This window comes from Lutra lutra, chromosome X (assembly GCF_902655055.1).
Source record: "Lutra lutra chromosome X, mLutLut1.2, whole genome shotgun sequence".
Taxonomy (NCBI): domain Eukaryota; kingdom Metazoa; phylum Chordata; class Mammalia; order Carnivora; family Mustelidae; genus Lutra; species Lutra lutra.
Window position 1 is genome coordinate 72,178,306 of NC_062296.1, and position 14,212 is coordinate 72,192,517.

At 37.7% G+C, this 14,212-nt stretch overlaps 1 protein-coding gene across 1 annotated transcript in view; it reads left to right on the forward strand.

Annotated features, from left to right (window-relative positions):
• DMD (dystrophin) overlaps nt 1–14,212 on the forward strand; it is a 2,124,834-nt gene that overhangs the window by 1,416,577 nt on the left and 694,045 nt on the right. Inside the window, 1 exon segment of the mRNA XM_047715765.1 lies at nt 7,241–7,342. Coding sequence (XP_047571721.1) covers nt 7,241–7,342 — 102 coding nt within the window.

The following is a 14,212-nucleotide window of genomic DNA, read 5'->3' on the forward strand; positions in this document are numbered from 1 at the left end:
TTAATCTTCACACAGCAGCCAGAATGATCTGTTAAAAAATAAGTCCAATCACAGCACTCCCGTGCTGAAAACACTTTTATGGTTCCTAATCTCAGTCAGAGTAACAGTCAACGTCCTCACACAGTTGCCCTGCAAGACTTACCCTTCCCAACCTCTCTGGCCTGCTTCCTGCTACTCTCCCCTTGCTTGCCAGGTTCCACTCACCCAGGCTTCCTTATTTTTTTACTGAACGTGCCAGACACAGTGCTGCCCCTGGGCCTTTGCACTCATGGTTTCCTCTGCATGGATCAGTCTTCCCTGAGATAGCCCCTTGATTCATTCTTTCACTTCCAACTAATCTTTTATTCAAAGACCAGCTTCTCAGTGAGGCTTTTCCATCCACACCTTCTCAGATGTGCCCCTCCCATTCTTCCTTAGCCCACACATATATGTATGTCTACCTGATGCTTTGTTGTTGTTGTTGTTTTTCTCTTTAGCACTTTTCATGCTCTGAGGTACCATAATTTATATTTTGTTGTTCATCATTGCCATTAAAGGCAAGCTTCATGAGGACATGAAAATTTTTTCTGTTTCATTCACTGTTAAATATCCATTGCTTAAGCTCTTTATAACATAAGAGGTGTTCTTATATTTAGTCAGTATTTATTGAATGAATTAATGCATTGGGGATTTGTTGGTAAGATTTCATTTGTCAGAATAATTCTATGCAAAGACTCTGAAACCCCTTCTTCATGAGTGAAGGGCTTCTAAGTGTGGCTTCTGAATATCAGTCTCATTACTTGATGGTCACATCTGTGTCCACTCTATTATTGGCCTTGAACAGTCCAAGTAGTTACCTTGGTAGATTATATCTTCTTGGTTTCATAACACTTGCCACTTTAAAAAAAAATCAATATTGCATTATACTTTGTATATTTGAAATTTTTGAAATCCATATTTTTTTTTGAAATCCATAAATCTCTAAATCAGAAAAAAGCCTCCCTTTGGTGGGCTGCCCTTGATTAGCCCTGAATGGAAAGAGAGAACCTGTCATTCTTTGTCAATCAGCTTGGCACATACTTGACAGCTTGCAGTTTCAGAGAAGGAGAGCCACGTTGCCGTGGTCTCGCAAACCTAATTGTAGATAAATAAAAGAACAGTCACCCAGTATGAGGGGAAAGAGAAAGAAACGCAACTGCACAATGTTGTGTTTTTCCATCCATCAGCCTTCATTTGTCAGAGTCTGCCTGACAATGTAGGCCAGAGAAGTCAGGCTCTCACACAATATTGATTCCATTTCATTTTTTGTTTCTTGCTATCCTTTTTAGCAAACAGTTTGTATGTGGAATGAGAGATGGTGCAGCCAAGATATGTGACCAGGGTACATTTATTTTAAAGGCTTACTTTGGTTTTTCATTCTGGGAACCCATTTTTTTTCGTTTGTTTGTTTGACTGTTTCAAAATAATGTTGTAATTGTTAGCTCTTGCTGCAGTAACAAATAGTCCTAAATCTCAGTGACTTATGACAACAAGCATTCATTACTCTTGTGTCTGTAGATCAACTGCATCTTTACTTCACACTGTGAATCACATTCAAGTTTTCTTATAATAAATCGTGGATCTGCTTCAAATGTCATCTTATTGCAGAGCCCAGGCTGAGTAACTCCCATATGGTACATTATTCTCTCATGGTAGAAGACAGGAAATGGGGGTACTAGCTGATGTTGGATTGTCTTTAAAGTCCCAGCTTATAACTGTCAGTCTCTTCTGCTCACAGTTCATTGGTCAAAAACTAAGGCACATGGGGGCACCTGGGTGGCTCAGTGGGTTAAGCCGCTGCCTTCGGCTCAGGTCATGATCTCAGGGTCCTGGGATCGAGTCCCGCATCGGGCTCTCTGCTTGGCGGGGAGCCTGCTTCCCTCTCTCTCTCTTTGCCTGCCTCTCTGTCTACTTGTGATCTCTCTCTGTCAAATAAATAAATAAAATCTTTAAAAAAAAACAAAAAAACAAAAAAAAAAACTAAGGCACATGGTAAAGACCAAAATCAGTGAGGAGGAAAGTGTACTCATGCACAGCGTAGCCATGTTTATAGGGTCAGAGAATAATAATGAAGTAATAAACCGATTGTAGCATTCACCAACATCTTGGAATTCCCATGTTTCAAATACGCGCTTTTTTACATTTCAACTTCTCTGAAATTGAGGTATATTTCATAATGGTGTCTACAAAATCTGATTTTTTAACTTTCTTAGCAGTTCATAAAATGATAGTGGTTCTTAGAATCCATGGTATCTTAGAGCTCATAAAAAAATTGTTGATTGTGGGGATTGACAAAATAGCCAAATGGCAGGAAATACTCTATAAATTAAAACACCAAGTAATGGTCACTTAAGTTTGCTAAGGAAAATGTTGTCATTTTTATCTTGAATTTCTTTTTCTTTTCAATAGCCACATACATATCTCATTCACATCAGCTTATTTGAATGAAAAACCATGCATTAGTAGTAAATCTTTTTTTTTAAAGATTTTCTTTATTTATTTGACAGAGAGAGATCACAAGTAGACGGAGAGGCAGGCAGAGAGAGAGAGAGAGGGAAGCAGGCACCCCGCTGAGCAGGGAGCCCGATGCGGGACTCGATCCCAGGACCCTGAGATCACGACCCGAGCCGAAGGCAGCGGCTTAATCCACTGAGCCACCCAGGTGCCCCAGTAGTAAATCTTTTATCTGTCCAGTCATATATCATATATATTCATTTTTAAACTTCAATTCAAATACAAAGTGTGATTCTCTCATTCAAAACCCTTTTGTGAGGTCTCCACTAAGGTTCTGAGGGTAGTATAAGAGATCCTTCTTTCCTGGTTCTTGCCTTCTACTACTGTACCATTTCTTCCTGTTTCCCCGCATGGGATCACCATGCTGCCTCCAGCTCCTGTCTTTGCACATCCCAGATTTCCCCTTGCAGTACCTAATACCATCTATTCCTTTTGTCAGCCTGGTGCATAAGCTCTCTGTGTTCCAAGCCTTCACTCAAGACTTTCTTCAGCTGTGAGGCTGGCCCCCACCCTCTTGTTGTCCCTCAAACACAGAACTCACCAGTTCCTTCTCTATGCCCCACTGTACATTGTATTTTCCTGGATGTTCTGCCTGTTCCCTTGTAAGTTTAATATATGATCATTTGTCTTTATCCCTTACAAAGGACTGTGTTATGCCCTGTAGTATTCACAGTTGCCAGCCAAGACTTTAAAATATAGTAAATACTCATTCCATGTTTGTCAAATGAACAAAGAATGAGTGAATGTTGGAACATATGTGAGAAGCTGTTTATAGCCTCCTTATATGGTGATATATAGCACACCATATATACGTATTATTCATGTGTTATGAGGCTAGCAATAGGTAAAATGAATGGAGAAACAATTAAAAATTTTAAAAAAGTAAAACAGGGCAAAGTATCTCTCTGTTACACTTTCCTTGGGGCAACTTTCTAGTTTAAAAAAATGTGTATAATCAGCTTAATATGGAATTAGAAATACAACATTGACTATCAATTTTTAGCAAATGTAAGTGTGCATTAATTTGCATCAGAATTGCTGCTTTCCCCCTCACAGGTGTTGTCGAGTCTTTTTTCTTCGCTAACCTTTGATTTGCGGCTCATCAGATCAAGAACTCCCCAATAAGAATAATACTGTTTCATAAGAAATAACTAAGACCGAAGGTGCTTAGAATGTCACTCCATTTGGAAAATATGTGAGAGCTAACTTTTAAAATACACCATGATATTCTCCTAGTGATTATTAACGAAGGATTACTCCCTATTCTCTAATTGCTACAAATTATTTTCTTAAAATTATACATGAGACTGTAGTGAGCTGTCAATTCTGTGACACAGAATTAATAAAACTCTAGTCACATCATAAGGGTCTTGACTCCTGGTGAACAGTCTTACACTGTAGGGGATATATTAAGAATAAGGCAGGAGCAAAAACCTAAATGGAAAGGTGCTTTTATTAGAGGTGAGGGTTTTTTGTTGTTGTTGTTGTTGTTGTTGTTGAAATTCTATGAAGGCTTTCTTGTCTGATTGTACTTTGAAGTCTAACACTTTCTACTTACAAAAACTGGCCACTATAATTAGCTATGTTTCCATTTTAGTGTGACCTCCTTCACCTTATCTTAAAATAGAGATATAAGGCCATTTGTGAGATAAAAGGTTTACTCAAACCAATTCTCTGACCTGGATATCATCAGTTGGACAATCATAAACCCACAAAGAGACACCCTTGGTGCATTTTAAAGGCTATGGAAGAATTTATTCCTTTTCTATGGGAAGAGACAGGATTTTCTCTCACTTGCACCCTAAAAGGATATTATAGAATGTACTGGAATTAAAGAGGAAGAGAAAAAAATAGCATGGTATTAAGAGATACTAATGCCAATTTTAGAGCATGTACACACACAGTATACACAGCCAAGGGAGGGATATAATGGACATTTAGTAGCATACATTTCCTGGTTACAATTTCAACTCTGCCACTTGCAGACCATGTGGCTTTGGACAACTGACCTAATCTCCCTCAGTCTCAGCATCTGTAAAATTGCGTAATACCCTTTTTGTGGGAGTGTTAAGTATGAGGGAAAAAAGTGTATGGAACACACAGTTTGACACATTGTAAACTGTTAGCAACTCTGGTTTGTAAATATTGTTATAGCAGTTAATATCATTATAGGAGTTTCTTGACATTTTCAGCATAGCTAAGGATTGTAGCAGCCTTTTTTTTTTTTTTTTTTTTTTTTTTTTTTTTTTTTTTACTTTTGTGTGGTCCCATGCTTTGGCTGGGGTTGTTTGCTCTGCTGTGCTTTTCAATTTCTCTGTGTCAAGCATTGCATGGAGAGACATCAACTTTTTTAAAAATTTGGTTCACTTACATTTCCATTTTCTCAGGATGATCTTCAGCTTTGTATAATGTATTTTTCTCACACTAAAGAAAAATACACTAAAGAGTATTTTTAGTGAACTTAATTGGATTTACTACACTTGACCCTTCAAGCAATAATATTTGACCCTGAACAACTGACCTACCTTTTATCTACTAAATTCACACCACAAATAAATGCAGTGAGGTAAATTGTAGAATTTTATTTTCACAAATGGCCTTTGTGAAGTGATTTAACAAAGGTACATGTAATTAGAGATCAGGTTCTCCAAAACATTGCCCAGAAATAACAACAAAGAATTTAGAGCTGAGCATGATTCTTTTGCCATTGTTCTGTTTCTGTGGGACTAAGGGTAAATCTCATCCAGGTACTTAAACTCTTCATTATTTCATTGAAGGACAAAGAGATGACATTAGCGGTGATAGAAGGACATGCTAATAGGAAACATTTCTATAAAGGGAAATGATGTGACTTTGCAGTGCTCATTCATCAGAGGACTAAATCTGGGGCTAACCTGATGGCCTGAAGAGCGAATATCTTACCTTCTGCAAACCAGGGACATTTCACAAGGTGTGCCAACTTTTCCTCAGTTCATCTAGCAAGGACCTGCTTCAGATTTGGCTCTAAGTAGTATCTGAGCTGCCCTAATGTCAACCTTGATGTTGTTCGTGTTCATTTGCCAATGACAATTTCATGAATTAGAAAGCGTTTATTTCCTAAGGGAATTCCTTGTGATAAAAAATGCAGTCTCCTAACTCTATGTGCCAGAGTCTTCTGAATAGTAGCATCAATGCTTTGCAATCTTCAGAACTATTTGGGATTGCAGAAGAGGGGCAAGGAGAGAAAGATGTTAGTGTTCATCATTTGGCTGCATACCTGAAACATCAGTAGAATTATTGACTATTTGTGACCATTTTCGGAAGGTATAGAATTTCTACTGGGTGTGCTTATTAGAGTTTTCGAGGAAGAAATACCCAATTCTCACAAAGTCCATGCTGAATTTGAACTCATTACCAGTTCCCAAGATTTTTTTTTAAATAACTTCTAGAATTTTTTATGGTTCAGAAAGCCCTTATAATATTAGGTCCTGTTTTCCTCCATAAATATTGTTCCTTAAGGTGGTGTGAGCCTCTACATGTTGCACGGATACCCATCAAGTCACAGGGCTAGTCTTATGTTATAGAGCCCCCCTTCCACTGGCATTTATTATAAAGAAAACTAAAGAAATAATCCCCTTCACGAGTGTGTGCTGAACACATATAAACTGTAAGCATCCTGTGTGCCCTATAAGTTATAGTAATTTGGGTTCAGAGGACTCCCCGCTCTGATGGGCTGAGAGAAAGATACAAACGGAGTATATAAAAGAAGCAGTGGCATAAAGACACGTACACACAGCAGTGCTGGGAGGCTCCAGGGTAGGAGAGGGAGGAAGGGAGATACGGGTTAATCAGGAGTTGCTATCTGGGGAAGATTGCCCAGGCCCTGACTGATGCCTGACATTGATTAATCAATATTCCATCCTAGTGTTTAACAAGTGTTCCATCCAAAAAGTCTTCTGTAATATTTAACTTCACTTCCTTCAGCTTCAATTTATGCACAGTTCTTTTATTCTCTCCTCAAGTGAGCTAGACAGCAGCCAATAACAGAGCACTTTATATTCATACCTAAAGAGGTTTTTGTGTTTGTTTGGTCATTCTTCAGTCTTCTGTAGACTAAGGGAAAACAAACATTTTTTTCTAAGTAATTAAAGCATTCCTCAAAAGGCCTATTTAATTTGACTGCTTAATAATTAATAAGCCTTGACATGGTGCTTTAAGTGTTTACTCTTTGGAAAGAAACTTAATCTTAACAATCATGTGGGAAGAATTATTTGGTTTTATTTCAAAGCTAAATTTTGGATCCAAAGCCCAAAAGAATCCCGTTAAAATAAGAAGTTTGTAAAATAAAATGAACATTAGGATTACTGGGATTATTGAAGCTAACAATAGCATTTATCCATATTAGTCATATTCGTAAGTCCTATTTCTCATTATTGCATTTGAGGTTTATTTTTTTTTTTTTTTTGAAAAACAAAGTTAGTGTCTGTCTTTCTATTTAATAGTATTAGAGTAGAATTCAAGGAGATTTGGGATAAATATTTTCAACTTTACTGTGTTCCACAATGGCCTCTATTTCTTTTCTCTGCACTAAAGCTACTTTTTTGTGCCCCGATATGCCATGCAGAAATTGATCCACAATACATGTGGAGTCTCCAAGGGTATATTTAAATTTAGTAATTTTATTGCTAACTGTGAAGTTAATCTGCACTGTATGTGTTCTTTTCCCCAGGAAATTGAAGTAGCAGTTCAAGGTAAACAGCCGGATGTGGAAAGGATTTTGTCTAAAGGGCAGCATTTGTACAAGGAAAAACCAGCCACTCAGCCAGTGAAGGTAATGAAGCAACCTCTAGCAATATCCATTACCTCATAATGGGTTATGCTTCCCCTGTTCTACATTTGCCATTGACGTGGTCTATTTATAATCAATGAAATAACTTGTAAAGAAATATTGTCCATACCGCAATAGCAGAGACTGAGCTGTCTTTTTGATCAACATATCCTATTTATATATTGTGATCTTAAGGCTATTAACAAGTCATTGCATTAAAGGACTCATTTCTGTCCTGGTGTGCTGCCATCAATACAGAAAGTAGTCCCACCTTCAAGGTAGATTAAATTCTTTGAGGCTTTATTGCTTTGCTTGCCAGCCTTGATGCTCTTCATATTGTTTGGCTTAATTCAAATCAAGCTACTGCATCATACTGTCTGTCTCCAACAGCTGTAAAAAATCACAATATGGTCTATGACCTTTCTTTTCTTTGTGACACTCTTCTTATGAAAGAAGAAAATCAGCATTCAGGCTTTAGTACTTTATTGGGTCAAGAATTTTTAGTGATATGTCATGTAATTCCTACTCTCTTTGGTAAAAAGCTGGTCTGGGAGAAAGCTTTCTCCTTCTTTCCTTTCCTTGCATACATTTTGAAGTCTGGGATACATTTATTCACAGACTATGACATGAGGAGAGAAATGGAGTGCCAGCTCAGTTTTCGAAAAATAGCTAATCAATGGCTTCCATTTGCAAATGAGAGTCCAGTGATAAATAGACGTTAGGTATAGGTTACCTTATTTTCTCTACCTGACCAAAATCATAATAGGTTCCGTTATGATGGAGGTTCCCGAGAGCCGGGAATGGTGGCTGTTTATTGATCAGTCCTGGTTTCTCTAGCTAACATTACAGGCTGAGATTTAGTGAGCCTCGCCCTCATGTTTAAAACTGCTCTAAAACAGTGCAGGTCAATAACCTCATTATACAGAACTAGTTTGTCCTTGCAAACAACATTACCATGACTTAGACTCTGTCTCTAAGGTCACTGTTGAAGCTTGGCCCAAGCTTCATTTCTAGAAAATTGTTTGTTTTTCTTAGAGTTTACAAGGGGCCTTTCCTTAGGTAAAGTTTTAGTTTAAACATATGCTGTCCAAACACCAGATGCTAACAGGCACAGATTTATGTGTAGAAACTGATAGACACTTGTTCAAGAATAATTTGTTTCCATCCCTAATATCCATAATAATAATAATTTGCAAACCGTTTCAAGCCTGGTATGATAATTTCCGTGGAGCAACACTGTGTTCAGTGTTTAGATTGGGGAGCTAGTGAAAGTCCTGAAAGCAGCAAATTTCAGGGTTTCTGCTGATGCTCCAAAGAAAGTCGGTCCCAAAGTGGACACTTCCCTTGGTTAACAGAGTGACTCTGGTAGTAAGCAATAAAACAAACAAATGGACCATTCCAGAGGTCTACTATGTCTACTCTTGTTTGCTTCTCAAAGCGTTGGTGCAGAGTTTGGCATAATTTTTAGAAATTAGAGATATGCACTGAAATTGTCTTTCACTTCTCTGCCTTTGTTAAAAAATAACAGAGGAAAAACTCTTAATTGAAAGTCAAGGAGATTTTTGTCTTCATTGTATGTAAACAATCCAAGAAGTTGATGCTAACTTATCATACCTCCCACTCAAGCCTTCAACTTCTGGGCCACTTGGAGATCAGAACCATCTGAGTGAGCATTATCTACTTTCTGCCTTCCTATTAGTGATATGAAAGGGGAATTAGCTTTCTGAAATAAAAGGAAGAGCAAGGAGGTGCTAACTTTCCTTCTCATCTGAGTGAGCATGCTCTTTCCTTCTGGTCTCTCTCTCTCTCTCCTTCCACATTTCCTTTTAAGTCAGCTCATTTGGGAGAAGTAGAACTTAAATGAAAACTCATTCCTGTTCTACCATTTATCCCTTGGATTTGGAGGAGAATCAACATATCAAGTTGATAGAGGCAGAAGGGCAAGATTGTCTTGGGAGAGTGGGGGTGTAGAGAAATAGTTGATTCACATGCAACACTTCAGATGGACTTTGTCCTTGGAAACACCTGAAGATGAGATGGGATTTGTGGGAGCCCGAAACACTAGAGGCTCAGTAACCACCTCATAGTTCAGAATACAGAACCCAGCACAGAAAGGTGACAAGCCTGTAGGGACTGTTTAAATCTCTGCATGGATCAAAACCCTCTTTTCCCAGGTCAAGGGATAATTTTTCAGAAGGGTGATCTATTGCTCTGAAAATACATAAATAAAGCCCCTTTGAATTTTCATTTCATATATCCAAATTTAAAACTATGCTACTCCAACTACTTTTTCTCCTTAACTTCCAGGTTTCTCACCCCTTCATAGATGGGAAAGGAGGGTCTGAGTAGCCTGCAGCATATTTTCAGGAAAAAAGTTTGGAAATGATAAGTTATGAAGAAGAAAGTGATATTCTTAAAGAAAATGAAAACTGTTCATGATATATATATGTATATATACATACACCCACACACACACGCACAAATAAGATCTAGTGTTTATTTCTTTAAAGATTTTATTTATTTATTTGACAGAGATCACAAGTAGGCAGAGAGTCAGGCAGAGAGAGACGGGGGGAAGCAGGCTCCCCCTTGAGCAGAGGGCCCGATGCAGGGCTTGATCCCGGAACCCTGAGATCACGACCTGAGCTGAAGGCAGAGGCTTGACCCACTGAGCCACCAGGTGCCCCAAGATCTAGTGTTTAAATGGATAATTCATATGTCCTGTACTTACTTACAGACATTCTAATTGAGGATGTAGCAGAGCGTGAGTCTGTTTCTTAGGAAACTGACAGTTGGCGTGTCTACATGTTGCCTCAGACAGCCTGTCTGTCCAGCTCCTATGCTCCCCTCCCAGGCTGAGTTCTCTTTGAGACCTGGCCTCATCCCTTTTGAGTTTTTTCCCCCTTTTCCTTAGCTTCATCAACTTCTCTTGGATTTCTTTAATGTTCACAGATAGTACATTTGTAGTTTCCTTTTTTGTCATCCCTGACTAACCCACTTCTTCCTTATTTTCTTTGAGAATTTCCCGTTAAAGCTCAAATATATTGTTAGAGACAATTCTACGAATGACACAAATGTAGCACTTGATCTCTGATGCAAAATTACTGGACTTTTTTTTAGAATAATGTGGCTGAGAAATACGCATTCTTATTTTGCTTTCTATCTCCTTTTTCTCTCTCCCCACTACTCATGCACACACATACATATACACATGCATTTTTATTTCATTTGATTTGTATAAGGTTCCTTCATCTTTAGAAATTAAAGATGGGTTAGATAAATTAGATAAATTGTTAACAATTTTGCTTAAGTTATCCCTTTGGTAATAATATTTTATGATAATGCTGCTGATGGAATCTTTTCTAATACATTCCACTTTCTACAGAGTAATTTTGCAGTTTATTTTTTTTTAAAGATTTTATTTATTATTTATTTGACAGAGAGAGATCACAAGTAGACAGAGAGGCAGGCAAAGAGAGAGAGAGGGAAGCAGGCTCCCCGCCGAGCAGAGAGCCCGATGCGGGACTCGATCCCAGGACCCTGAGATCATGACCTGAGCCGAAGGCAGCAGCTTAACCCACTGAGCCACCCAGGCGCCCAGTTTTGCAGTTTAAAAGCAGCAATAACATCAGCCATCAGTAACAACAATATTGACAACCACCAAAAAAAAAAAAAAAGGCAGTTGTTATTTGGTTCTTAAGGTTTTTTTTTTAACTCTCTTTTGAACTAAAGCAGTTAGAAGACATTTTCTTCTATTGATACTTATTCCTTAACTCAACTTTTGACATTACTCTTTCTATTACAATGTTTTCAATGTGTGTATGTATTTTAGAATACTTATATCACCTTCTGCGTATCAGAAGTGAGAGCACTAAAGAATTTTAAAATGTCTTGGTGACTTGCTGAAGTGATGAGATGAAACCAGCTGGTTTGCTTTGCTACCATTTTAGATTATAAAAACAAAATCTGGCTACCAAGAATCTAATGATATATGTTACTAACGTTCTTGAATTCTTTTTAAATGTAACAAAAAACAAGGTGTTTGGGGCCTTCTGGATTTGGTCAAAGTGTTCCACCCCAATGTTTAACACAAAATAATTGCTGTAGACAAATGGTCAAGAGGGCAATTATAATCTTCCAGGCATCATCTCCTCAAATAGTAGCTGCAGAATGACAGCATCATTAGTCATTTTCAATTAAAGTCAATCACAACCAGGGATGTTTCATTTTCCCAGCTGTTTTGTTGTTAATTAACTAGATTAAGCTTGTTTTTTCCCCAACAAGTTTGTTCTACTGCTAATATCAACATCAAACATCTCCAAGAACTTCCTTAGGGTTTATTTGTTTGCCTGATAATTTTTTATACATTACTCACAACACAATTAGTAGAAAAATCTGAAGATTTTTAGATGGTATAGCAGGTTGAGTGGTATCTTATTGGTCAAAATCTTACCTAATGAAATATTATACTTACAATAATATTTGGCTTTTATACATGTTCTGTCAGGCACATGATCTAGTTTATCTGGTGTAATTTTTTTATAACATCAAAAATCAATAGGGAGAAAACAGTCATATGTTGATCCCCCCAAAATGAACAGAGCCATTTTTTTTAAATATTTTATTCATTGACTTGACAGAGAGAGATCACAAGTAGACAGAGAGGCAGGCAGAGAGAGAGAGAGGGAAGCAGGCTCCCTGCCGAGCAGAGAGCCCGATGCGGGACTCGATCCCAGGACCCCGAGATCATGACCTGAGCCGAAGGCAGCGGCTTAACCCACTGAGCCACCCAGGCGCCCCGAACAGAGCCATTTTGATTCATGCATTTGGTGAACACAATTTCCATGTCAGTGCTTATAGAAAGAGTTAGGAGAAAAATTACCAGGAGAAAGTAACAATATTAGAAATATTGTATAATTTATTGATAGAAGAGTAGCAGAATTTCATTTTTTAAACATGTAAGTTAGGTTTGCAACTGAGGAAAAGTCTTTGACTGTGAGAGGCTGAATAAATAATAATTATATATGCTTGAAAATAAGGAGAGCCCCACTTTCCCCTAGGGAAAACAAGATTTATAATAGATTTTTGAGCAACTTATGAACACTTAAAAAGGAGGATGAGACTGCAAATGTCGAATTTATTTAATTTCTTAATTGAGCAGCATTCCCATATTTTAAATCTCATTTTACAGAATAACTCACTTATTAGAAATACTGCTTTCACTGTATCATATTTTATAAAACAGTTTCACTCACACTCTTCATATGTATATCCAGAATTCTAGAGCTCACCATCTTCCTTCTAAGTTATCTACGAAATGGATGGCACTGTTTGAATCCCTGTATGATGCCATTAAAGCTGTCCATCCAAAGAGTACTATGAACATACCTATAGTCAAATAGTTAGGATTTTTAGCTTAACACAGCAAGGGAGAAATCTCTCCAGGGAGACTCCAGGACATCTCAGTAAGAGGAGGTTAGAAAGAGCTGCTTCTGGGATTTGGTTGGCTAGAGGATTCTAAAGAAGGATTAGGGAAATGGAAGCCATTTGGATTAGATGCTGTCAACAGAGTCAATGTGGTGATTGGGTACCTTTAATAATAATTTCTATCTAGAAGGTGAGGGAATTGAAGCAGGGCAGACCTGTCACTGTTGAAGAAGTAACAGTGCTTCATATTAGTCCTTCTTGTGGTGGCAGAGTGGCCTCATCTCTGCACTGATGAAACATGGCCCTGAGGTGGCGTCGTCTGTGTGTAGTTTATTTTCTGTGACTGTTCTTTATGTTCAATCAGGGCCATCACGCCTAGCTAACTGCCATTTACCAAAACGGCCATTTTTTACTTCCTTAGTGTTATCACTGGAATTTTTATCCCCATGCTCACTGTGCATTCAAAAGATATTAGGAGAGAGAATCTTTTCATTTTTCTTAGACATGTATTTTTTTTTATCACCCCATCAGAGTCCTTATTTTGCTTTCTTAAACTGTCTTTAAAAGATTTGTTTACAATGGTCTTCACCACTGGTAAGTGTGAGGTTATACCCCAGGAATAATTGCTAATGGTTTACCAACTTCCTTCACCTTTTAAAAAATTATTATTAACCAATTCTGTTAGGTGACTTCTATAAGCATCACAGATTTCCATCTCTTAAGGTTACTGCAAGCTACTGTGCAGCTTCTTTTGTTCACAATAATAACAAATGAGACAGAAAAGACATCAGGGGGGCTCTAAAAATATGACTGGACTCTTTTCTGAGGAAATACTTGGAAGCAAAGTCTCAATTAAGGCTTACTCAGTAGCTCCTGCTGGAACTGGGCAAGGATCATTTAGAGATTTGAATTTCACTCCTGGCCCTCAGTTGTGTTAATTGCATTTATAAAGATAGACATAGAGACATAGATGTCTCAGTTACAACATTCACATGCATGTCTGTGTACATAGAGCTGTGGGTGGATTCAGTTATTTATTTAGCCGATGTTAATTTCTTGCCAGATATTGACATAGGAGAAACATGTAAGATTTTAAAAGCCCAAACTCACTGTATTCCATTTTAAATTAAAAAAAGAAAGCTATACTCAGAAATCATTTTTCTTATGATTAATTTCAGCTCTTGATGAAGAATAAATTTCACACTGTTTGAGATAATTGTCTTAACATTTAATGATTATATCCAAGCAGCTTATATACCATGGAACATAATGCTCAGCTCCAAAGCTCCCCTCCAATGAAACTCAGTTTACCATTTTTTTAAAAACGCTCTCCAAGTTTCTCCCTCTGGGTAAAATAAGAATCCCCTGCGATTGTCGATTTTTGAGGGACTCTTGTGGGGAAAGCCTGGGGTCTACAATTTACTTAGCATATTCAAAATTTTCAAA